This window comes from Rhinoderma darwinii, chromosome 4 (assembly GCF_050947455.1).
Source record: "Rhinoderma darwinii isolate aRhiDar2 chromosome 4, aRhiDar2.hap1, whole genome shotgun sequence".
Taxonomy (NCBI): domain Eukaryota; kingdom Metazoa; phylum Chordata; class Amphibia; order Anura; family Rhinodermatidae; genus Rhinoderma; species Rhinoderma darwinii.
In genome coordinates, this window is record NC_134690.1 from 103,960,276 (window position 1) to 103,985,280 (window position 25,005).

Consider the following 25,005-nt stretch of genomic DNA (forward strand, 5'->3'; position numbering starts at 1 on the left):
TTTAACCCCTTAGTGACCACTAATACGCCTTTTTACATCGGTCACTAATGGGCTTTAGGCTAGGCTGACGCCTTTTCACGTCAGCCCAGTCTAAGTCCTGCACGGGTCTCCCGTGCAGGCAGGAGCCGGGGCTCTGCTGTCTGATGACAGCTGAGCTCCTGCTCCAACGCCCACGATCGAAGTTTACTTCGATCGCGGCCGTTTAACCCGTTAAATGCCGCCGTCAATAGCGACCGCGGCATTTAACTTTGTTTACAGAGGGAGTGCGCTCCCTCTGTCACCTATCGGCGGCCCGCGAATGAAATCGCGGGTCTCCGATGGGGTGCCATGGCAGCCGGGGGCTTGATAAAAGCCCCCAGGTCTGCCCTGGACATATTCCTGTTAGGACGCGCCGGAGGCACGTCCTAACAGATTGCCTGTCAGATTTACACTGACAGGCAATAATGCTCTGGTATACGAAGTATACCAGAGCATTATAGCAGCGATCGGAATATCGCACAGTAAAGTCCCCTAGTGGGACTAATAAAATAAGTCATCAAAGTGAAATAAAGATTATTAATAAAAAGTACAGTAAAAAAATAAATCCATTTTTTTCCATAAAAAATGGTTTTATTTAGTAAAAGTGTAAAAAAAAAAAAAAGTACACATATGTGGTATCGCCGCGACCGTAATGACTCCATTAATAAAGTTAATATGTCAATTAAACCGCAAAGTGAACACCGTAAAAAAAAAACTCAAAAAACCATGGCGAAATTGCAATTTTTTTCCATTGCCCCCCAAAAAAGTCATAATAAAAATGAATCAATAAGTCCCACGCACCCCAAAACAGTACCAATCAAAACTACGTCTTGTCCCGCAGAAAACAAGCCCAAAAAATCACTACATTGATGGAAAAATAAAAAAATTACGGCTCTTGGAAAGCGACGATGCAAAAACTAATAATTTTAGTTCAAAAGTGTTTTTATTGTGCAAAAGTCGTAAAACATAAAAAAAACCTCTACATATGTGGTATCGCCGTGATCGTACCGACCCATAGAATAAAGGTAACATGTTATTTACGTCGCACAGTGAACGGCGTCAATTTAAAAACGCATAGAATGGCGGAATTTCAGGTTTTTTTTATAATCACCCCCCCAAAAGGGTTAATAAAAGTGAATATAAAAATTATATGTACCCAAAAATGGTGCTATTAAAAAGCACAACTAATCCCGCAAAAAACAAGTCCTCATACAGCTATGTAGACGAAAAAATAAAAAAGTTATAGCTCTTTGAATGCGACTATAGAAAAACGAATAAAATAGCTTGGTCATTAGGGCCTAAAATGGGCTGGTCACTAAGGGGTTAAAGGGATTGGACCACGATGCATTTTCACACATTAAACATCCTATATTAGTGTAACTTTAATATCAACATTAAAAAAACTCCATGTATACCGGTCTTAAAGAGGCTCTGTCACCAGATTTTGCAACCCCTATCTGCTATTGCAGCAGATCGGCGCTGCAATGTAGATTACAGTAACGTTTTTATTTTTAAAAAACAAGCATTTTTGGCCAAGTTATGGCCATTTTTGTATTTATGCAAATGAGGCTTGCAAAAGTACAACTGGGCGTGTTGAAAAGTAAAAGTACAACTGGGCGTGTATTATGTGCCTACATCGGGGCGTGTTTACTACTTTTACTAGCTGGGCGTTCTGATGAGAAGTATCATCCTCTTCTCTTCAGAACGCCCAGCTTCTGGCAGTGCAGATCTGTGACGTCACTCACAGGTCCTGCATCGTGACGGCCACATCGGCAGCAGAGGCTACAGTTGATTCTGCAGCAGCATCAGCATTAGCAGGTAAGTAGCTACATCGATTTACCTGCAAACGCTGATGCTGCTGCAGAATCAACTGCAGCCTCTGGTGCCGGTGTCCTCGCTCGTCTGACACGATGCAGGACCTGTGAGTGACGTCACAGCGTGATCTCTCGAGAACACGGCTGTGTCTGCACTGCCAGAAGCTGGGCGTTCTGAAGAGAAGTGGATGATACTTCTCGTCAGAACGCCCAGCTAGTAAAAGTAGTAAACACGCCCCGATGTACGCACATAATACACGCCCACTTGGACTTTTACTTTTAAACACGCCCAGTTGTACTTTTGCAAGCCTCATTTGCATAAATACAAAAATGGCCATAACTTGGCCAAAAATGCTCGTTTTTTAAAAATAAAAACGTTACTGTAATCTACATTGCAGCGCCTATCTGCTGCAATAGCAGATAGGGGTTGCAAAATCTGGTGACAGAGCCTCTTTAAGTAAATTTTTAGGTAAATTTTCTGCTGGTTTTCTTCACCGTGCCCATGGAGCGATGTTGTGGGTGGGTGGGCAGAGAATGCAGCACTCGTGATCGCAGCTCAGACGTTTCATTCTACAAATCACATTGTGCATTGGCATTATCTCTGCGCCACTCTATTGTTGCCGCAGGAGCGTCCTACTGCTCACACTCTGCTTTCTCCATGACAGCCAGAAAGAATGCCGATGTACATGCATGAGCAGAGCTATAGGTGTCACTGCTCATAGATATCATTATTGAACACATGATGGCGCTGTCACAGGCCAGTAAAAACAATGTTGGGAATATATCAACAGATTTACGTAATAACGTAGTAAATATTGTCGCGCGCCATAGTGGAGCTAAAATTTGTGACATATTACTTTTCTCTACACTTTCCAAAAGTGGCATGAGAAGGGTGGGATTTTGCCAACGTTTGTGGGACCTCCGCCGTAACAACAAATTTATTGTAATGAATGCCAGAAACTGGTGTAGGTTATGCCGCAAATCTACACCTGCTCATAGCAGACGCAGATTTGCATTTTTGTCGCACGGACAGCCAAAAATGCGCCAAACTATATTAGAGGGGTTATCCAGGATTTCAAAAGTGATAGCCCTTTTTAAACAGCTGATTTTTGGTTGCTGAGAGTCGGACCCCCCCCGCCCCCAATCTAATATTGATGGTTTATCCTAAGGATAGGCCATCAATTCGGAAATCTTGATAATTGTGCAAAGCTGCTCTATATTGCATTTCTAGTGTAAGTGTCGGCTCCGCTGTAGGGATTACCCCTTATAAAGGCTATGTACACCTTTAAAAGGAATTTTTAGTGTGTGTGTATATATATATATATATATATATCAGTGTACTTGGTGCAACTTTATATTTAGTTTTTATTAAAGATTATTTTTAATTTTTGATATACAGCTGTTTGTATCCTGTATACAAAGCAGCTGTATCGTACACGGAGACATGAATCCGTGAGGTCCGCGGGATTGACTGGTTCAGTGTCAGTGGATACTGCATGTCTGACATGCAGAATCCACCTATACTCTTAGATGGGAACTTAGATTATAAACTTAGATGGGATGGATAACCGGTGGCCAGAGACAGGCAGGACTCGCTGACACTGAACCCGCCAGACATGCAGACCTGACAGGTACAGGATTCAGCATAAGATACAGCTGCTTTGTATACAGGATACAAAGCAGCTGTATCTCAAAAAGTAAAAATAAATTTTAATAAAAACAAATTATGAAGTTGCACAAAACACACTAACCTTTTTATAAAAAAGCCTTTAACCCCTTCACGCAAATGGGCGTGCCTGGTAAGTCGGGATTGCAAGTAACTTAGTGCAATCCGATGTACCAGGCACATCCTGAAGATAAAGCGGGCACAGGAGCTGTCTTCGCTTTATCTTTAGCAGGTGTCAGCTGTAATATACAGCTGACATCCTGCTGCAATGGCAACTATCAGTTACCACCGATCACTGCCGTTTAACCCCTTCAATGCAGCGGTCAATAGCGACTGCAACATTTTAAGTGGTTGACAGAGGGAGGTGGCTCGCTCTGTACACCACTGGCCCCGCCCCCCGCGTTCGTGGGATGCCGATGGAAGCTTCCTGGTTGGCCGTGTATGGAAGCCCATTAGGTCCTGCCCAAGGCAGGTCCTGATAGGCTAACTGTCAGTTGAAAAATGACCGTTGCAATACACTGCACTACATACGTAGTACAGTGTATTGTACAGAGGACCAGAAGATCAGATCTTCAAGTCCCCAAATAAGGGTAAAAAAAAAAGATATTTAAGAAAAATAAATAAAAGTTTTGAGTAATAAAAACAATCGCCCTGTTTCCCTGATCATGTCTTTTTAGAATTGGAAAACATTTTAAAAACTATATATAAATATATATATGTCTATCGCCGCGTTCGGAACGGCCTGTACTATAAAAATATCATGTTATTTGTACCGCATGGTAAACACCATAAAAAAAACAATGACAGATTTTTTTTTGTGGTAATCTTGTCTAAAAAAAAATGTAATAACAAGTGATCCAAAAGTCACACGTACGCTAAAATTGTACCCACAAAAACTACAGTTCGCCATGCAAAAAACAAGCCCTCCCGCAGTGATCTCAACTGAAAAATAAAAAAGTTATGGCCGTCAGAAAATGGAGGCACTAAAATATGATTTATTTTTTAGAACAGAGTATTTTTATCGTGGGAAAGTAGTAAAATGTAAAACAATACAAATTTGGTATCGCTGTAATCGTATCGACCCACCGCATAAAGGTAACATGTTGTTTATACTGCACGGTGAACACTGTAAAAAAAAATATAACAACCAGTGCTAGAATTGCTGTTTTTTGGTTTCCTCGTCTCTCAAAAAATGGAATAAATAGTGATAAAAAACAATCGCATGTACGTCAAAATGGAACCAATAAAAATTACAGCTCGTTCCACAAAACACAAGCCCTCACACAGCTCCATGAACGAAAAAAATAACACGTTATGACTCTTAACTCAATGCTAAATGACGGTCCAGACAATTATTTTTTTTTTTTTAGGTCCAGTAGTCTTTCACTAAATACCCCACATCGTCATTTGCTGGACCCTGCAGATGCAGCGGAGATGAGGACACTTTAGGGCCTTGTGCTGCTTATAGGGCTAGTGAAGAAGTCAAAGATTAGGCAACACTGGAGCGCAGATATTTTGTATAATACCCAATAAACCCGGCCTGTGCATAAAGGATTGGTTCAAAGCGACCACACCAATCCATGGATTATTCATTCACCCCATTATTACATCATCCTATTATGCCCTGATACACTCTGCGCATCTTACATAAACCCTGATGTACTCCGCCCGGCTTACATAAACCCTGATGTACTCCGCCCGGCTTACATAAACCCTGATGTACTCCGCCCGGCTTACATATACCCTGATGTACTCCGCACAGATTACATATACCCTTATGTACTCCGCCCGGCTTACATATACCCTGATGTACTCCTCACAGTTTACATATACCCTGATGTACTCCGCACAGATTACATATACCCTGATGTACTCCGCACAGATTACATATACCCTGATGTACTCCTCATAGCTTACATATACCCTGATGTACTCCTCACAGCTTACATATATCCTGATGTACTCCGCCCGACTTGCATATACCCTGATATACTCCGCCCGGCTTACATATACCCTGATGTACTCCTCACAGTTTACATATACCCTGATGTATTTCTCACAGTTTATATATACCCTGATGTACTCCGCACAGATTACATATACCCAGATGTACTCCTCACAGCTTACATATACCCTGATGTACTCCGCACAGCTTACATATACCCTGATGTACTCCTCACAGTTTACATATATCCTGATGTACTCCGCACAGATTACATATACCCTGATGTACTCCGCCCGACTTACATATACCCTGATATACTCCGCCCGGCTTACATATACCCTGATGTACTCTGCCCGGCTTACATATACCCTGATGTACTCCGCCCGGCTAACATATACCCTGATGTACTTCCCCCAGCTTACATATACCCTGATGTACTCCGCCCAGCTAACATATACCCTGATGTACTCCGCCCAGCTTACATATGCCACCACATCATAAGCTGAAATACCAGTAAAACCCCAAACAAAACTACCAAGAAAAATCTGCGCTTCAAGAGCCAAATGGCGGTTCTTCTGAACCTTGACAGTCTGCCCAAACAGCAGTTTATGACCACATATGGGGTATTACCGTACTCTGGAGAACACGCTTAACAATTTATGGGATGTGTGTCTCCAGTGCTACAAGCTGGGCACAACACATTGGGCACTGAAATAGCATATCTGTGGAAAAATGGCAATTTTTAATCTGCAACATCAACTGTGCACTAATTTCTGCAAAACACTTGTGGGTTCAAAATGCTCACAATACCGCTAGATTAATTCCTTGAGGGATGTGGTTTCCAAAATGGGGTAATTTTTGGGGGTTTCCACTGTATTGGTACCTTAGCTCAATGCTACATGGTGTCAGAAAACTAATCTTGTAAAATCTCCAATCCAAAAACCAAATTGCGCTCCTTCCATTTAGAGCCTTGCTGTGTGTCCAAGTAGCAGTTTACAATCACATATGGGGTATTGCCTTACTCAGGAGAAATTGTGTAACAAATGTTGGGATGCCTTTTTTCTTCTGTGCTCCTTGTAGTTTTAGCTCAACATTTCAGGTTTTTACATCTTATTAGGAAAAATGTCGATTTAAATTTTCATGGCCCAATTCTAATAAATTCTATGAAACACCTGTGGGGTCAAAATGTTCACTACACCCCTAATTTAATTCCTTGAGGGGTATAGTCTCAAATGGGGTCACATCTGGGGAATTTCTACTGTACTGGTACCTCTGGAAGCTGTGCAAATGCGACATGGCACTCAGAAGCCGATTCAGCAAAATATGCGATCAAAAAGCCAAATGGCGTTCCTTCCAATCTGAGTTCTGCCGTGTGTCCAAACAGCAGTTTGCGATTGCATATGGGGTATTGCTGTACTCGGTAGAAAATGCTTTACAAACGTTAAGGTGCTTTTCTGCTATAGTCCTTGTGAAAATAAAACATTTTGAGCTAGAACAACATTTATTTTTTATTTTTCACGTCCTAATTGTAATAAATTCAGCAAAAACTTGTGGGTTCAAAATTCTCACTATACCCTTAAATCAATTCCTCAAGGGGTGTCGTTTACCAAATGCAGTCACCTTTCACGGGTTTTCACTGTACTGGTACCTCAGGGACTCTGCAAATGCAACATGGTGCCCAGGAATCCATTCCGCAAAATCTGCTCTCCAAAAGCCAAATAGCGCTCCTTCTCTTCTGAGCCCTGCCATGTGCCCAGGCAGCAGTTTATGACCCCATATGGGGTATTTCCCTACTCTGAAGAAGTTGCTTTATAAATGTTGGGGTGGTTTTTCTCCCTTATATGTTAAGAGAATGAAAAATTCTTTCAGCTAAAACTATGTCTTATTGGAAAAACATGTAATTTTTCTTTTTCACTGCCCAATTCTAATAAAATCTATGAAACACCTGTGGGGTCAAAATGCTCACTATGCCCTAGATTAATTTCTCAAGGGGTGTAGTTTGCCAAATGGAGTCACTTTTGGGGAGTTTCTACAGTACTGGTACACTAGGGGCTATGCAAAAGCGACATGGTGCTGAGAAACCTATCCAGCAAAATCTGTGCTCCAAAAGCCAAATGGCGCTCCTTCTCTTCTGAGCCCTGCCGTGTGTCCAAGCAACAGTTTGACCACATATGGGGTATTTCATTTCCTTACTCTGGAGAAGTTGCTTTATAAATGTTGGGGTGCTTTTTTTTCTTCCTTTATTTGTTGAGAAAATGAAAAATTTTCATCTGTAGAGACTTCTTACTAAAAAAAAAATATATTAAATTTTTCATTTTCATTGCCCAATTCTAATAAAATCTATAAAACACCTGTGGGGTCAAAATGCTCATTGCACCCCTAGATCAATTCCTTGTGGGGTGTAGTTTCCAAAATGGGGTATTTTTTTTTTTTTTGTAAGGCGTTTCCTTTGTTTTGGCACCGCAAGACCTGTTCTAACCTGACATGGTGCCTAAAAGAGGCTCTGTCACCACATTATAAGTGCCCTATCTCCTATATAAGGAGATCGGCGCTGTAATGTAGGTGACAGTAATGCTTTTTATTTAAAAAAACGATCTCTTTTCACAACGTTAGGAGCGATTTTGGTTTATGCTAATGAGCTTTCTTAATGCCCAAGTGGGCGTACTTTTACTTTCGACCAAGTGGGCGTTGTACAGAGGAGTGCATGACGCTGACCAATCGGCATCCTGCACTCCTCTCCATTCATTTACACTGCACTAGCGATATAGATATATCACTGTGTGCAGCCTCATACACAAACCCTAACATTACTACAGTGTCCTGATAATGAATACACATGACCATCCAGCCTGGACGTCATGTGTACTCAGAATCCTGACACTTCATACACTCCTCTGTACAACGCCCACTTGGTCAAAAGTAAAAGTACGCCCACTTGGGCATTAAGAAAGCTCATTAGCATAAACCAAAATCGCTCCTAAAGTTGTGAAAAAAGATCGTTTTTTTAAATAAAAAGCATTACTGTCACCTACATTACAGCGCCCATCTCCTTATGTAGGAGACAGGGCACTTATAATGTGGTGACAGAGTCTCTTTAAATATATTCTAATAAAAAGAAGGCCCCAAAATCCACTAGGTGCTCCTTTGCTTCTGAGGCCGGTGCTTCCGTCCATTAGCACACTAGGGCCACATGTGGAATATTTCTAAAAACGACAGAATCTGGGAAATAAATATTGAGTTGCGTTTCTGCGGTAAAACCTTCTGTGTTACAGAATAAAATGGATTAAAATTGAATTTCTGCAAACAAAAAAAAAAAAAAATTTTGTAAATTTCACCTCCTACATTGCTTGAATTCCTGTGAAACGCCTAAAGGGTTAAGAAACGTTATAAATGCTGTTTTGAGTACTTCGAGGGGTGAAGCTTTTAAAATGGGGTGATTTATGTGGGTATCCCAAAATATAGGCCCCTCAAAGCCACTTCAGAACTGAATTGCTACTAAATTTATAAGCCTTGTAATGTCCTAGAAAAATAAAAGGACGTTCAAAAAATGATGCCAACATAAAGTAGACATATGGGAAATATTAAAGGGGTTTTCCAATCCTTTTTTTCTTTTTCTTAAATCAATGCAATGTTGCTCTATTAATATATTAGTGCACTCTGACTATCTTTTTCTTGATAATAAATGGTTTTAGTAACATTACTCCCTATTGTTTACCTTGAGAGGTTTGTTTTGCTCAGTAAGTTCATTCCTCTTCTCTTCCTGTGTTTCTCCTCCCTGCATGCACTGCTCTAGTCCCAGCATGCAATGTGTATGCAGCAGTGCACTTGCTCCGCCTACTACACCCAGCTCTACTAACTTCTGCAATCTCAGTCTTCATTTTGGTGCTCTCATTCTATTACTGATAGCACAAGCTGAAATCACTGGATATCTGCCTTTTTAACCTCTTAACGCCGAAGGGCGGATATATCCGTCCTCAGCAGCTGCTAGTTCGCGCAGGAGGACGGCTATATCCATCCTGTAATCGTGCGGGTACTGTCACTGTACCCACGCGATCAGCGGCAGGAGCACGGCTGTTATACACAGCCTGGCTCCTGCTGCAACTGCCGGAATCGAAGCGCGCTCCGATTCCGGCAGTTTAACCCATTAAATGCCGCTGTCAATAGTGACAGCGGCATCTAATGTGTTTGACAGAGGGAGGGAGCTCCCTCTGTCACCCCATCGGCGCCCCCGCAAACAAATCGCGGGTCGCCGTCTGGTTTCCATGGCAGCGGGGGTCTAACAAAGACCCCCAGGTCTGTCTTCAGCATCTGCCTGTTAGGCGATGCCAGAGGCATGACCTAACAGGTTGCCTGTCAGTTTTACACTGACAGGCAATAATGCTTTGGTATACTAAGTATACCAAAGCATTATATATGCGATCAGCAGATCGCATAGTGAAGTCCCCTGGTGGGACTAAAAAAAAAAATGTCAATCCGTTAAATAAAGTTTGTGAAAAAAAAATGTAAAAATTACAGTGAAAATCAAATAAAACTACTTTTTTTTGCCCAAAAAGTGGTTTTATTTAGTAAAAGTGTCAAAACAAATCACACATACACATATATGGTATCCCCGCGATCGTAACAACTTGAACAATAAAATGAACACATTAAACCGCCGAATGAACGGCGTCCAAAAAAAACGCAAAAAAAACAACGGCAAAATTCGCTCTTTTCTCCCATTCCCCCATAAAAAATTAAATAAAAATTAATCTATAAGTCCTATGTACCCCAAAATAGTACTAATGAAAACTACACATTGTCCCGCAAAAATCAAGCCCACATACGGCCACATCGACGGAAAAATAAAAACGTTACGTCTCTTGGAATGCGGCGATGCAAAAACAAGTAATTTTTTTCTAAAAGGCTTTTTATTGGGTAAACGTAGGAAAACATATAAAACCTTTACATATTTGGTATCCCCGTAATCGTGCCGACCCATAGAATAAAGCTAACATGTTATTTACGCTGCATAGTAAACGGCGTAAACTTATAACGTGAAAATCAGTGCTGGAATAGCTGCTTATTTTCAATGCTCTCCTAAAATAAAGTTAATAAAAGTTAATCAATATATTATAAGCATCTAAAAATGGTACAATTACAAAATACAACTCGTCCCGCAAAAAACAAGCCCTTATACGGCGATGTCGACGGAATAAAAAAAAAGTTACGACTCTTGGAATGTGACCGTGAAAAAACAAAAATAACCCTTGGTCATTAATGTGCAAAATGCCCCGGTCATTAAGGGGTTAAACGGTTTGAAGAGGTCTTGTGGTACCAAAACAGTGGAAACCCCCAAAAGGTGACCCCATTTTGGAAACTAGACCCCTTGAGGAATCCATTGCAGTTTTCATGGGGTGCATGCGGCTTTTTGATCAGTTTTTATTCTGTTTAGGTGGCGCGGTGACTAAAAAACAGCAATTCTACTATTGTTTTTTTATTCTATTTTTGATACAGCGTTCACCGTGCGCTATAAATGACATTCACTTTATTCTGCGGGGCGATACGATTAGGGCTCATTTACACGAGCGTGTTATACATCCGTGCAACGCGCGTCGCAGGGACCTATGTTAGTCTATGGGGTCGTGCAGCCAGGTGCGTGATTTTCACGCAGCGTATGTCCGCTCGTTGAAACGCACGATGTCCTATATTTGTGCGCTGTTCGCGCATCACGCACCTATTGAAGTCAATGGGTGTGTGAAAACCACGCATGTCGCACGGAAGCAATTCCGTGGGACAAGCGTGGTTCGCGCAACAGCACTGTAAAGGATGAATGAAAACAGAAAAGCACCACGTTTTTTTCTGTTTACAAACGGAGTGTCATAATGATGGCGGCTGCGCGAAAACCACTCAGCCGCGCATCATAAAGGGCTGACACACGGAGCTGTTAAGTGCCTTTTGCGCACGCAAAAAGCCACGTTTTTTGCTTGCGCAAAACGCACACGCTCGTGTAAACCCGGCCTTACGGTGACACCAGATGTTTATAGGTTTTTTGGCGTTTGCACAATAAAATACGTTTTGTAAACAATCATTCACTTTTTGTGTTACCTTATTCTAAGAGCCAGAACTTTATTATTTTTCCATCAATAAAGCCGTGCGAGGACTTATTTTTTGCGTAACGAACTGCAGTTTCCATCAGTACCATTTTTCGGTACATGCGACTTTTTGATCTATTTTTAATAAATTTTTGGGGAGGTGAAGTGACCAAACAATTGTGATTCTGGTACGGTTTATTATTATTTTCTTTTACGGCGTTCACCGCGCGGGATAAATAACTAAACAATTTTGTAGTTCAGGCCGTTACGGACGCGGCGATACCAATTATGTACAGTTTATTTGTTTATATATTTTTATTAATAATAAATGACTGATAAGGGATTTTTTCACTTTTCAAACTTTTATTTTCTTATTTTTACACCTTTTTTTTTTACTGTATTACTTTGTCCCACTAGGGGACTTGAGGGCAGGAGGCCCTGATCGCTATTCTAATACACTGCACTACATGCGTAGTGCAGTGTATTAGAACTGTCAGCTACTCACTGACAGCAAGCATAGTGGGTCCTGACATTGTCAGGACCCACTAGGCTTCCGTCTATGGCATAGCCGGACGCCATTGTTTGGTGTCCGGTTGCCATAGTAACCATCGCCGGCCGCTATCGTGTAGCAGGCCGGCGATGGTAACTTAACCCCTAAAAAGCCGCGATCTCTATTGAACGCGGCTTTTAAGGGGTTAAACAGCGGGGACACAGCGATCGGTCCCCGCTGTAGGAGCTGCGGCAGCTGCTGTACGAGACAGCAGCTGTCACAGCTCCTGCATCTGTCGGGAAGACGGCCGAAACGGCCGTTATTCCCGCAACTTCATAGTCCATTGCTAATTTCACAGAGCATGCGCGGTGGAGTGTGTTAACCACGCATGCTCTAATCAGATAAAGAAGCACGTGGTACGGTTACGTCATTTGTGACGTAACCGTACAGTGTGAAAGCCGGAAACCGGAAGTAAGGCAGAAGACCAAATGGACGGGTCTGCACAGGAAGTGTAGATTTTGCTTTACTAAGGGGGCGGTGGTGGAAGAGGATATACGACGCTACAGCCATCTGATGAAACGTAAGTACATTGTAAAGTTTTATCATTTTCATTGTTTAATTTAAATGAATGTAATTTTTTACTTCCCGAAAACCCCTTTAATTAGTAGCTATTTTGTGTGGTATTCCTATCTGTCTTATAAGCAGATACATTTAAATTCAGGAAAATGCTAATTACTGCAAAATTTCTTCATTTAGGTTTTATTTTTTTTTTTACATATAATCAATGAATTTATCGACCAAATTTTACCCCTGACAAAAACTACAATTTGTCACGAGAAAACGATCTCCAAATCGCTTGAATAGGTAGAAGCCTTCCAAAGGTATTTTATACCACATAAAGTGACACATGTCCGATTTGCAAAATGGGGCACTGTCATTTAGCCCAAAAGTGGCTGCAGCGGGAAAGGGTTAAACCCTGTTATGTGTTTAATCCAAGTTGATCGCAGTTATTGACCTTTTATATTTATCTAGATTAGGCCTTATTTACGGTTTTGCAGTCCTTAATTATATTTACTCTAAGGGCTTATTCACACGAACGTGCTTTACGTCCGTTCTACGCGCGTGATTTTCACGTGCGTCGCACGGACCTATGTTAATGAATGGGGTCGTTCAGACTGTCAGTGAAGTTCATGCAGCGTATGTGCGCTGCGTGAAACTCATGACATGTCCTATATTTGCCCGTGTTTCGCACTGCACGCACCCATTGAAGTCAATGGGTGCGTGCCAATCGCGCTTGGCACAGGGAAGCACTTCCGGGTGCCGCGCGTCAGCAGTAAAATAAATGAATAAAAACAGAAAAGCACCACGTGAGACAGTGTCATAATGATACCGGCTGCGTGAAAATCACGCAGCCACGCATCATGTGCTGATGACACACTGACCTTTTGCGCGCGGAATCCGGCCTAAAGCCACCATGATGCAGTGTAATCTTACTCTCTTTTATGTTATAACTCCTCATGCACACCACCGAGTGTGCCGTCAGTGATCCGAGGAAAGATAGGACGCGTTCTAGCTCTCCTTTGATCGGAGACTCGGACCGTTTTTAACGGACCCGATTCACCCGCTAAAGTGAATGGGTCCGTCAAAAACAGCCCGAGTGGCACAACGGTCGTGTGCGTTGGACTTTAGTCTATTAAAGATTATAAAAAGTATATAAATCTATTTTTGGTGCTAATAATGGTATTCCCCTTCATTAGTCTAGTTCCCTATGGTGCTCGCAATGCTTTTACTATGCCAGTAAACCTGAGTTTTTGGGGAAGAGAAGAAAACAAGCAAGGTGTTTTAGACCACTTGAAGAAACATGGATATAAGCTTGAACCAGTTCCCAAAAGTGAGTAGTAGTACTTCCTATTTTGTATTGGTGAACATAATCGCACATGTTTCTTAGCTGTCACTAAGATTATGCTGCCCTATCTGAGGAGATACATGATGTGTTAATGACCGGGCGCTTAGTAGCGCTGCTCGCTTTTGACACATCAGATTGTACACAAATAGGATGATAAATTTTTATGTTCTCAGACTAATTATACCTTTTTAGTTTTGTCTCATCAGAGTGGAGAAGCTGCGGCAATCCGCTGATCAATGCAGGCCCGGCTCCTGGCACCTCCAGCAAACAGTTGATTTTGCCAGGGGGGAGCTGTTGCCAGCATTCAGTTAAATGGCTGTCCATGTAACACATAAATGAGCCATTCATGTCTTACATGGACAGCCATTTAACTGAACGCTAGCTGGTCTTGCAGAGCTGCTCTCCGTTCTGGCTCATTGAGTGGGTGACCCCCCCACTCTGTGACGTCCATATGCCCTAGTAGGAATTATGGACAGGGGTTGTCTTCATGAGACAAGACAAAAAAATGTATGCAGTGAAATACACACAATTTTAGATATAATAATCTCAGTTAAAATAAGAGCTACTCAGACTATTTTGTCCAGGAAAACCGACACCATAACTGAAACCTATTAAAGTCAATGGGTTCCATCGGGCGCTGTTTGTGTCAGTCATGCAACGGATCTGTCGTTTGTTTTTCTCGTTCTGTTCCTATGACAGAACAACCTAGCGCAGATGTGAACAGAGCCTTTTACTATGGTCTTAAATGAAAATACATTTTTTGTTTGGTTTCTACAGTTCCCTTGCAGACCTATGTGTCTCCATGGTAACACACTAGTTGAATCTTCAGCCGTTTTAATTTTTAATGTCCCCTACTTCCTAACCTACCAAATGTATAGAGATCTGCTTGAATTTACATGTCATATTTTGATATTTTTCTCATATTTTTTCATATACATGTTTTTGAACCAGGTTTTGGAACAAACCTGTCAGAAGGTGCTGGATCCAGTTGCAGTGCTTCTCTTCCAGCTGTGCAGTTGACCATTGAACAGGTCTGTGCGACTCTCTCTGTCTCTCCGTGTGTGTCTCTCGCTCTCTCCCTCTCTGCCTGTCTCCCTGTCTCTCTGTCTCCCTCTGTTTCTCTCTCCTTTTTCTCTTTCCCGCCTTAGACTTTGAATTGGCAAGAAATGCTGGACATTTCCAGCTTGGGCCTCATGCACACGACCGTAGCCATGTGCACAGCTGTGATTTTCGGGTCGGCCGGCAGGGGAGTGTCACCCGCGAGCCGCCTGCAAATCGTGGGCCGTGCAGATGGCCGCAGCCGTTATTTCCTATGAGCCTGGACCGCAGAAAGAACGGGCATGTCTTTTTACGGCCGTGTTCTGCGGTCCAGGCTCATGCACGGACCGTGGAAACCACGGTCGTGTGTATGGCCCCAATGGGGCAGCAATTCTCCCGTATCCTGCTGCCGTGATAATAATGGATGGGGACGAGCGATCGGAGTAATGACCGCTCGTCCCCATCCAAAGCTCAGTGTGACAGGAGCAAACGAGCGCGCGATCAACGATGTCTCGTTGATCGGCGCTTGCTGCACCGGCCTATTGTCGGCCGGTGTAAAAGGCTCTTTACACAATCTGTAACATACATGTCGTATTTGCACAAGATAGGTGATGCATTGTATTTCAGAAGTTCAAGAACAAAAAAAACTTCTGTCGGCAGAATGTATAAAAATAGGGTTTTGGTTTTTTTAAAGGACCATTTGTCATAGCTAATCCCCATATGGTATAGCCTATGTGATTACAAACACAACCTCCTAAACGACACAATATTTCTTTGTGCCATTTGGATAAATAGTAGAGTTAGACCTGTTCCTGTAATATTCTGGCCTTTACATATGGAAGGCTGTATTTAATCCTTTACTAGGGACTAAGAGACCCCCTAGTAGTATAGAGCTTTAGAAGTCGTCAAACAAATTTCGACAGGTGCCCCATTAGGGGCGGTGCTATGGGTTAGCCGTGCCCCAGCTTTTGAGTCGTGTAGTTAGGCCACACCCCAGCGACGCCCTTCCGTGTCCATCTCAATGAATGTACCCGCCTCTTTCGGATTCGCCATACAGCCCCTTCCGGTACTGCTTCATATGATGTGCACCTAGAATGATTGTGATTGGTGCTTGCTTTAACAAAGATGCGATTGATGCGTACTGCGATGTGGGAGTATTCATTGTACAAAAACATGCCCGAACACGTCTGGGACATGTCCAGACATGTTTTCTGAAATTATAAGGATGCTTGTGCCCATGACATGACGTTTTTTGACTAAAAGCGCAACTCCTTTTTGTATAAACAGAAAATTGCTGCATATATTTATTATAAAAAAAAATGTTTACCGGGAACGTGCCTGCGATTCGAATCCCTGCCGACATATATGATCTGTTCTAATTGGATTTTGAAGTTCAATGCCCTAGACCGCTCGGCCACCCTGGTATAGGATGGATATTGTGGTGGTAGAATATTACGAGCTAAGTTGGAACGGTGTTAAGGGGATGGTTGAGATTCTACCTTAGATCAGGCTTAGCTAACATTGTTGAGCAATGTACATTTGACGTAGTCAACAATAAGGGCCAGTTCACACGGAAAACGCGCCGAAAATGCCTCCCATTGATTTCAATGGGAGGCGTTTTTTTACCGCGAGCGGTAAAACCGGCTTGCGGGAAAAAGAAGCGACATGCCCTATCTTCGGGCGTTTGCGTCTCTGACCTCCCATTGACATGGGAGGCAGAGAAAGCGTATTTCGCTGTGTGTTTGCCCATCGGCGCTCAATGGCCACGGGCGAGAAACACAGCGAAAAACTGTGTGCAGGCAGAGACAGATTTTCTGCCTGCAAAAAACTCTGTGTGAACCATGAGGTAACATCAAAAAAACAAATTTAAAAGCAGACGTTTATTTTATAAAAACAAAGGCATAAAAGTATAATGAAAAGGCAAAGTTATTTGAAATATTTCAAGCGAATAATAAAACTTTAAAAAAAAAGGTATATTTAGTAAATATTTACAGAACAATACACGTACAGATCAAAAATGACAGGAACAACAAAATATTTCATGCTAAGCATGTCCGTGGTATTGGAGGGGTCAAAAATTTGTACCAAGAGGCGAATAAGCATGGCTTAACAGGTTCCCGACCGCTGGCCGTAAATATACGGCCAGCAGTCAGGGTCTCTAAAGTCCGGCGTATAGTATATATACGGCCGCACTTCAGAGACTGTGCACGCGCGATCGCGTGCACACAGCTCTGTGCCCTGGCTGTTACTAACAGCCATGGGCACTGGGCAGAATGTCAGGGGTCAATCTTTTGGCCCCTGAACATGTGATCGCTGTGACAACCAATCACAGCGATCACATGCATTTCTGCATAGAAAACAGTGTGCACGCGATCGCGTGCACACAGCCCTGTGCCCTCGCTGTTACCAACAGCTCTGGGCACTGGGCAGAGTATCAGGGACCAATCTGATGGTCCCTGATCATGTGGTCGCTGTGAAAACCTATCACAGCGACCACATTTGTTTTATTTTGACTTTTCTGGCAGTAAATCTCCTGCCTCTTTTCTTCTCCTCAAACATTGTTTCAGTTTGAGGAGAAGAAGAGACTCGGGAGAATTGCTGCCAGAAGAATACAGTGAAAAAAAATACAGTTACACTAAAACATTCTCTGTATAGATAGATTTCTATCTATCTATACAATCTATCTATCCATCTATCTTTTTTTCTATCTATCTACCTTTCTTTCTTTTATTCTATTAGAATAGGCAGGTAGGGAGTATATAATTATATATATATCCACATATATATAATATATATAGCAATAGCGGTTTATTTTTTTGTTAGCGGTAGTGTAGATATATATAGCAGTTAGTTTGTGTGTTTTATAAAAAAAACAAAAAAAAAAACATTTGTTTAGTTAGTGTTAGTGTTGGTTACGTTATGGCGAGGAAGTTGTTTAGCGCCGAGGAGGCATACGCCATGCTGTGGTCTGAGTCGGAGACCGCATCAGAGATGGCGTCCGAGATGGAACCTGTTTTAGGTAGTGACGATGACAGCGTCACTTCAGGTTCATCTTCAGGGGACGTTGTCCCTGATGCAGTCGAAACTGCAGAACATGAAAGCGCAGGGCCAAGTAGCGCTGTAGCACGGGACAGCCTGGTCCCTCCAGTCCAGGCTCTTGTATGGGCACCTGCCCCATCTTTTGGGCCTAGAATCCACGGATTTACGGCCACTCCTGGCATAACCGTGGACAATACAAATTTTGTCCAAATGGATTACTTCCATTTATTTATAACGGACGACATCCTAAATCAGATTGTCCACGAAACAAATTTATATGCCACGCAATATATAAGGCAGAAACCTTCATCCACCCATGCCAGAGATTGGACGCCCACCAATTTGCAGGAATTAAAAAATTTTTTGGGGCTCACCCTAAATATGGGTATTGTCAAAAAGCCCTCCATTAGGTCTTACTGGTCAACAAGACCCGCCCAAGCCACCCCAGTGTATTCTGCAGTAATGCCCAGGTCTCGTTATGAGACAATAATGAGGTTCCTCCACTTCAATGACAACGCACAGGCCCCCCCAAGTACCGATGCAAACCGGGATCGGTTGTTCAAAATAAGACCGCTAATAAATTCCCTGAATAATTTATTTCTGCAACTCTACACCCCTGAGCAGAATGTAAGTGTGGACGAATCCCTCCTCAACTTTCATGGCAGACTTAGCTTTCGCCAATATCTACCTTCCAAAAGGGCAAGATATGGCGTTAAGCTCTACAAATTGTGTGAAAGCGGGTCAGGATATACCACCGCCTTCAGGATTTATGAAGGGCGGGACCACACAATAAATGTTCCTGGATGCCCCCCTGATCTTTCCACCAGCAGTAAGATTGTGTGGGAGATAATGCAGCCTCTGCTTCACAAGGGGTACCACCTGTACTGTGATAATTTTTATTCGAGTGTGCCCCTGTTTAGGCATTTGCATGCTGCAAGGACTGGGGCATGTGGTACCATGCGCGAAAACAGAATTGGTTTTCCATAGCAATTAGTGGGGAAGCGCATGGTAAAGGGGGACTCCTGTGCTTATGCATCTGAAGAATTGCTGGCGGTCAAGTTCAGGGATCGCAAAGATGTGTATGTGCTAAGCACGATTCATACCGCAGGAACAGTGGCAGTGAGGGAAAGAGGGGCAACATCGGACAAGCACAAACCAGTGAGCGTGTCCGAATATAACAAGTACATGGGGGGGGGGTGGATTTAAGCGACCAGGTTTTACAGCCCTATTTAGTAAAACGCAAAACTAAAACCTGGTACAAAAAGGTGGCCATTTATTTGTTACAGGTGGCCATCCACAACTCATTTGTGCTCTATAAAAAAAACAGAGGCAGAGACACATACCTGGATTTCCAGGAGAAAATTATTGAAGGCCTCATTTTTGATGTTCAGGACACCCGAGAATGCCCCCAGTCTGAGGATGTCACGCGACTGACTGAAAGACACTTCATCAGTCGGATTCCCCCAACAGCAACCAGAAGCAACCCCCAGAAAAAGTGCCGCGTCTGCAGAAAAGACGGGCACCGCAAAGATTCCCGATATTTCTGTCCCTCACAACCAGGCCTGTGCATTGAGCCATGTTTTAAAAAATACCACACTGTTCTGAATTATTAGATTTTAGTTAATTTGTTGAAAATATATTTGCCCTACATTACGTTTTTATTTTTCCCCTGATTTTACTCCAAGGGTGAGGGAGGGGATGGGTGGGGGGTGGATGTCATGTTTGATGTTTTCTAAAGTTCATCTGCTGGAGAGCCCCATTTGCATAAACCTGCAATTTCTTATTTTAGAAAACCCCAAAAAATACATTCCCATTATACCCCTAGATGAATATTTTGGGATCTCTGCTTCAAGAGCAGATATTTTGGAAGTGTTATAGAAACTCTGTTGAGTTTTGTAAAACCAGCTTTGAAAAAAAGCGATTTGTGAAATAATCTTCTATCCTCCGCCCTCCTACATCTCTATGTGATAAATAAGGCCACATATTTGGTATCCCCATGCACGGGAGAAGTGGCAGAATGTGAACGGAGATTAATTTTGACCGTGGTCTATACCGTGTGTGAAAAATGCTGGTATAAACTGACGCATTTGCTAAAAAATTGCTAATTTTATTTTGATCCATCTTATTCAAGAAACTTTCAGAAGAAAACTGGACTGTCTAAAAATATGATAAACCCCTTGAAGGAAACCTTGTGGGGTCTACTTGTGTGAATGAAGTCGTTTATGGGGTGTTTCTAATGTTTCAGCAGCATTACGGCCCCCAGAAAACAGTATGCGGCTATAAAATCAAGTGCAGAATTCCTGGACCGAAAAGGCCAAAAAGCCTCCCTTTATGCCAAGCCCTGGCACATGCCCGTGAATAAAGCACACATATTTGGTATCCCCATGCACGGGAGAAGTGGAAGAATGTGAAATGCGATTAATTTTGTCCGTGGTCCATTTTGTGTGTGAAAAAGCTAGCATAAACTGACGCATTTGTTAAAAAAAAAAGGTAATTTTATTTTGTTCCATCTTATTCAAGAAACTTTCAGAAGAAAACTGGACTGTCTAAAAATATGATAAACCCCTTGAAGGAAACCTTGTGGGGTCTACTTGTGTGAATGAAGTCATTTATGGGGTGATTCTAATCTTTCAGCAGCATTAGGCCCCCCAGAAAACAGTATGCGGCTCTAAAATCAAATGCAAAATTCCTGGACCGAAAAGGCCAAAAAGCCTCCTTTTATGCCAAGCCCTGGCACATGCCCGCACAGCGAATAAGGCACACATATTTGGTATCCCCATGCACGGGAGAAGTGGAAGAACGTGAAAGGAGATGAATTTTGTCCGTGGTCTATACCGTGTGTGAAAAATACTAGCCTAAACTGACGCATTTGCTAAAAAAGTGCTGATTTTATTTTGTTCCATCTTATTCAAGAAACTTTCAGAAGAAAACTGGACTTGCTAAAAATATGATAAACCCCTTGAAGGAAACCTTGTGGGGTCTACTTGTGTGAATGAAGTCATTTATGGGGTGTTTCTAATGTTTCAGCAGCATTAGGCCCCCCAGAAAACAGTATACGGCTCTAAAATCAAATGCAAAATTCCTGGACCGAAAAGGCCAAAAAGCCTCCTTTTATGCCAAGCCCTGGCACATGCCCGCACAGTGAATAAGGCTCACATATTTGGTATCCCCATGCACGGGAGAAGTGGAAGAATGTGAAAGGAGATTAATTTTGGCCGTGGTTCATACCGTGTGTGAAAAATGCTAGCATAAACCGACGCAATTGTTAAATTCTTGCATTTTTTTCCAATTTTGCCCACTTTAGTGAAAAAAAAAAAAATGATATATACTGACAAATGCCACTAAAACAAAGCCCTATCTGTCCTTTAAAAAGAGTGTAAAATTCAAAGATGAACTTTATTCACCTGCTGAGTTATAGTCATCTAAAGAAGCGCATAGCAAAATTGTGAAATTTGCTCTGGTCATTTAGCTGTAAAACAGCCTAGTCCTTAACCGGTTAATCAAAAATTGGTTATTGGATCAAGATGCCTATTCACTTACAGGAACAGTGTCACGAAAACATTTTTTTTCACATCAGTTTGATTTTAGTGTTTTATTAAAAACTTTTAGATTTATTTGTGTGTTTGTGTTTTACATTTTTTTTATTTTTGAACTTTTTCTTCCCTATGGGGGCTGCCATTTTTTTTTTCCATTTCTGTATGTGTCGATTAACGACACATACAGACATGGAATACGGCAGCTACAGTCCCATAGTGAATGCGAACGGGGCCCGTTCCATCCACTATGCTGTACGCCGTCTGTGTGGGAACGGCACATGCGCCGCTCCCACACAGTCCAAGTTGAACTGTGCGCCGTCCGGCGCCGTTTTCCTGTAGACCGGAAGTCGCGGCCGGACAGTAAGATTACTACTTCCGGTTGCGGCTTCCGGGCTTGTGCACTTGGAGCGGCGGTAGCAGATGGAGCGGACGGACCGGAGGGAGCGGCGGCGACTGGAGCAGGTAAGTTATTTCTGTGTATGTAAGTGTTTTACTGTGTGTTTACTACTGTATGTTAACCTACTACACTGTGTGTTAGCTCAAAAAATGGCGACACACAGTGTAGGAGGTTTGACCGTTCAATCCCCTCGTTTCTCCCGGCACTAGCCAGGATAAAGGAGCGGGGGATTCTGAGAGCTCACTAGAGCGAGTGAGTTTTCTCAAATTTTGCAGCATAAAGCAATGTGGTTGCTTTACCACATGCAATGCTGCAATTTTGGGAATTGCTCCATCTAGTGACCAGCGCTGGGAAATATTATAAATTAGAATCTAATTTATAATATTTCCTGACTCGTGAAAAAAATTAAAAAAATTATAACAATGTTTAATCACCTATACACTAATTGTTTAACTAAAAAAAAAAATATCTTTTTCTAGCGTCACATTCCCTTTAAGGGATTACGACATAATTTCAAGAGAAATATGATTTGTGTATCTAGTGTAGACGCTCAGTGGCAGGCATATCTTGTGTCCATGATTGATTTTGCCAATTTCAACGGAGGCGGAAAATATATATTCTGATCGTTATCAATGTATTTTCTTAAAATATGCCTGGGCACATGCGAAAACAGGCTCAAGTGTCGCAGGTGCCTTTCAGATCATTTTACTCCATGGATGCATACCCCAAAAATTGCAAACCAGCAAAGTAGCGGCACCAGGACTTCAGAGTAGATGACATAGGGTGGATTTATTCACCTCAAGTGAGCGACGTTTCGGTACGTCACAACCTCTCTCAAGCTTGACTAACTGAAACGTCGCTATCTTGAGGTGAATAAATCCACCCTATTTCATCTACTCTGAAGTCCTGGTGCCGTTACTTTGCTCTATGGTTTTTCTACATTCAATTTGGGGAACTGATTCATCCTCTAGTAACGAGCACATGGCCTAATATATAGGTATGTTGGAGTGCTGTGTTCATTTGCTTTTGAACTGTGTGTGTGTGTATATATATATATATATATATATGTACTGCAGGATTTAATGTTTAGTTATAACCATACAGTACACCAGACAATACGCTGTCCACCGGTGGATGTCACAAACATAAATTCGCTAGACGTTTGGAAGAATTTTTACGGAGAATATTTCAAAGCGAAATTAGTTAAACTGTTGTTGAACGACGGCGACCAGCTCAGGATTTCGAAATTTAAGGATCTATTCAGCAAAGGCTATAAACAGATGTTCACCGGTGAAATATTTACTGTGCAGGTGGTAAACCCTAAATGGTTGACTACGTTAAATGTACATTGCGCCGCCTTGCTTAGCTAAGCCTGAACTAAGGTAGCATCTCAATCATCAAAATCCAAAAATATACCTGATGTATAAATAACATCAAGTAGACAGCAAGAATATAAAATAAATAAATCTTTATTGTCCCATACGGGAAAAATTACCCACAAAAACATACATTTAAAATACAAAGAGCTAAAAACACCCCGGATGGGAATGTTCACCAAGTCCAATGGAAATGACCATAAATTATAACATAATTGCAGCAGTATGATATTATAGTAGAATAACCAGAAGATCAGATATCTAGAATGATCAACTTTAGATGGCAAAATATAACTCAATGAGTATGCAAAAGAACATCAATGTCTAAATGGGCTAGTCATTTACCTGAAGTGGACATGGTGAAAAGAACACACTCCGATCCGAGGACCACCTCGACGCGCGTTTCGCTTCCTTCGTCAGGAGGTGAAGTATGCCTAGTGTTTCCCCTCTTAAGTACACCTCCAAATGAGGTGATGTTAACCGGCGCAAGACAGGTCACGCCCATCTCCATGCGTCAGACCATCCGCGTCACGGCCGGAAGTTGTACCTGGAAACCAGGAGTCGTTCTCAAACCTAAAGACAACTTCCGGTCCGACACATGGGAGATCACGCGACCCGCATGCGCACACCAAGTACCCAACAGGTGAGACAAGAAGCGTACTGTCAATGGGGAAAGTGTCGTTAATCATACCGGTCCCTAGAAAGCCAAAAATACCCATGTACATGCACATGAAATAGACCTGACTATATCGAAATATCCTTATATGCGTATTACAAAATACCAAAAATGGATTGCTCATTAAATAAATAATTGCATGATTGTACATATATTTAAATACCATCCATATATTAAAATTCCATAAAAATTCTAATAATACATTACAAAGATAGTAATTAAACAAATACTATACCACCAACTATAACCAAAAGGAAAAATAATTAAATATAATTGTACCAAATCTAATGCAAAATACCATGTGTCTTAGAAAACCCCCCATAAATAAATAAATTAAGAGGACCAACCCGGACCAGACCCTTGAATATAATTAATAAATATAAAGTGCACACTAGTAAGTTGATGGATTCGTAGATGCTGGTAAGTCTCAATCATCCCCTTAATACACTTTTTGGTATTATTCTACCTCCACAACAACCATTCTATAACAAGGTGGCGAGCGGTCTTAGAGCCAGTTCACACTGAGTTTTTTCACGCGGAAACCGCCTCGGAAAACGTGCCAAAAACGGACAAAAATTTAAATGGGAGGCGGAGCCGTTTTTTCCCCGCGAGCGCAAAAACCGGCTTGCGGGAAAAAGAAGGGACATGCCCTATCTTCGGGCGTTTACGCTTCTGACCTCCCACATCAATGGGAGGCAGAAGAAGCGAATTTCGTGGCGTTTTTTTGCCCGCATCGCTCAATGGCCACGGCCGAAAAACGCCACGAAAATCGGCGTGCCATCAGAGCAAAATCTGCCTCAAAATTCCAAATGGAATTTTGAGGCAGATTTTCCTCCTGCAAAAAACGGTGTGAACCCAGCCTAAGGCGTTGGACTTCAAAATCCATTCGGCGTATGTCGGCGAGTGTTTGAATCCCTCCCCAGGTAAATCGTAACTTTTTTTTTTTATAATAAATATACAAAAATAATTTTTTTGCGCTTTATTTTAAATAATTACTGAATGTGTTTAAATATGCACCTGTCATGCGCACAAG

General features: G+C 42.1%; 1 protein-coding gene across 5 annotated transcripts in view; it reads left to right on the forward strand.

Annotated features, from left to right (window-relative positions):
* The window catches only part of HLTF (helicase like transcription factor), a 123,870-nt gene that overhangs the window by 41,020 nt on the left and 57,845 nt on the right, over positions 1 to 25,005 (forward strand). For 3 of the 5 annotated variants that reach the window (XM_075861449.1, XM_075861446.1, XM_075861444.1), the window contains 2 exons: positions 13,762 to 13,895; positions 14,862 to 14,941. In XM_075861449.1, coding sequence (XP_075717564.1) covers positions 13,762 to 13,895; positions 14,862 to 14,941 — 214 coding nt within the window. The remainder of the gene's footprint in view (positions 1 to 13,761; positions 13,896 to 14,861; positions 14,942 to 25,005) is intronic. The other 2 variants (XM_075861447.1, XM_075861445.1) reach the window with 1 other exon arrangement.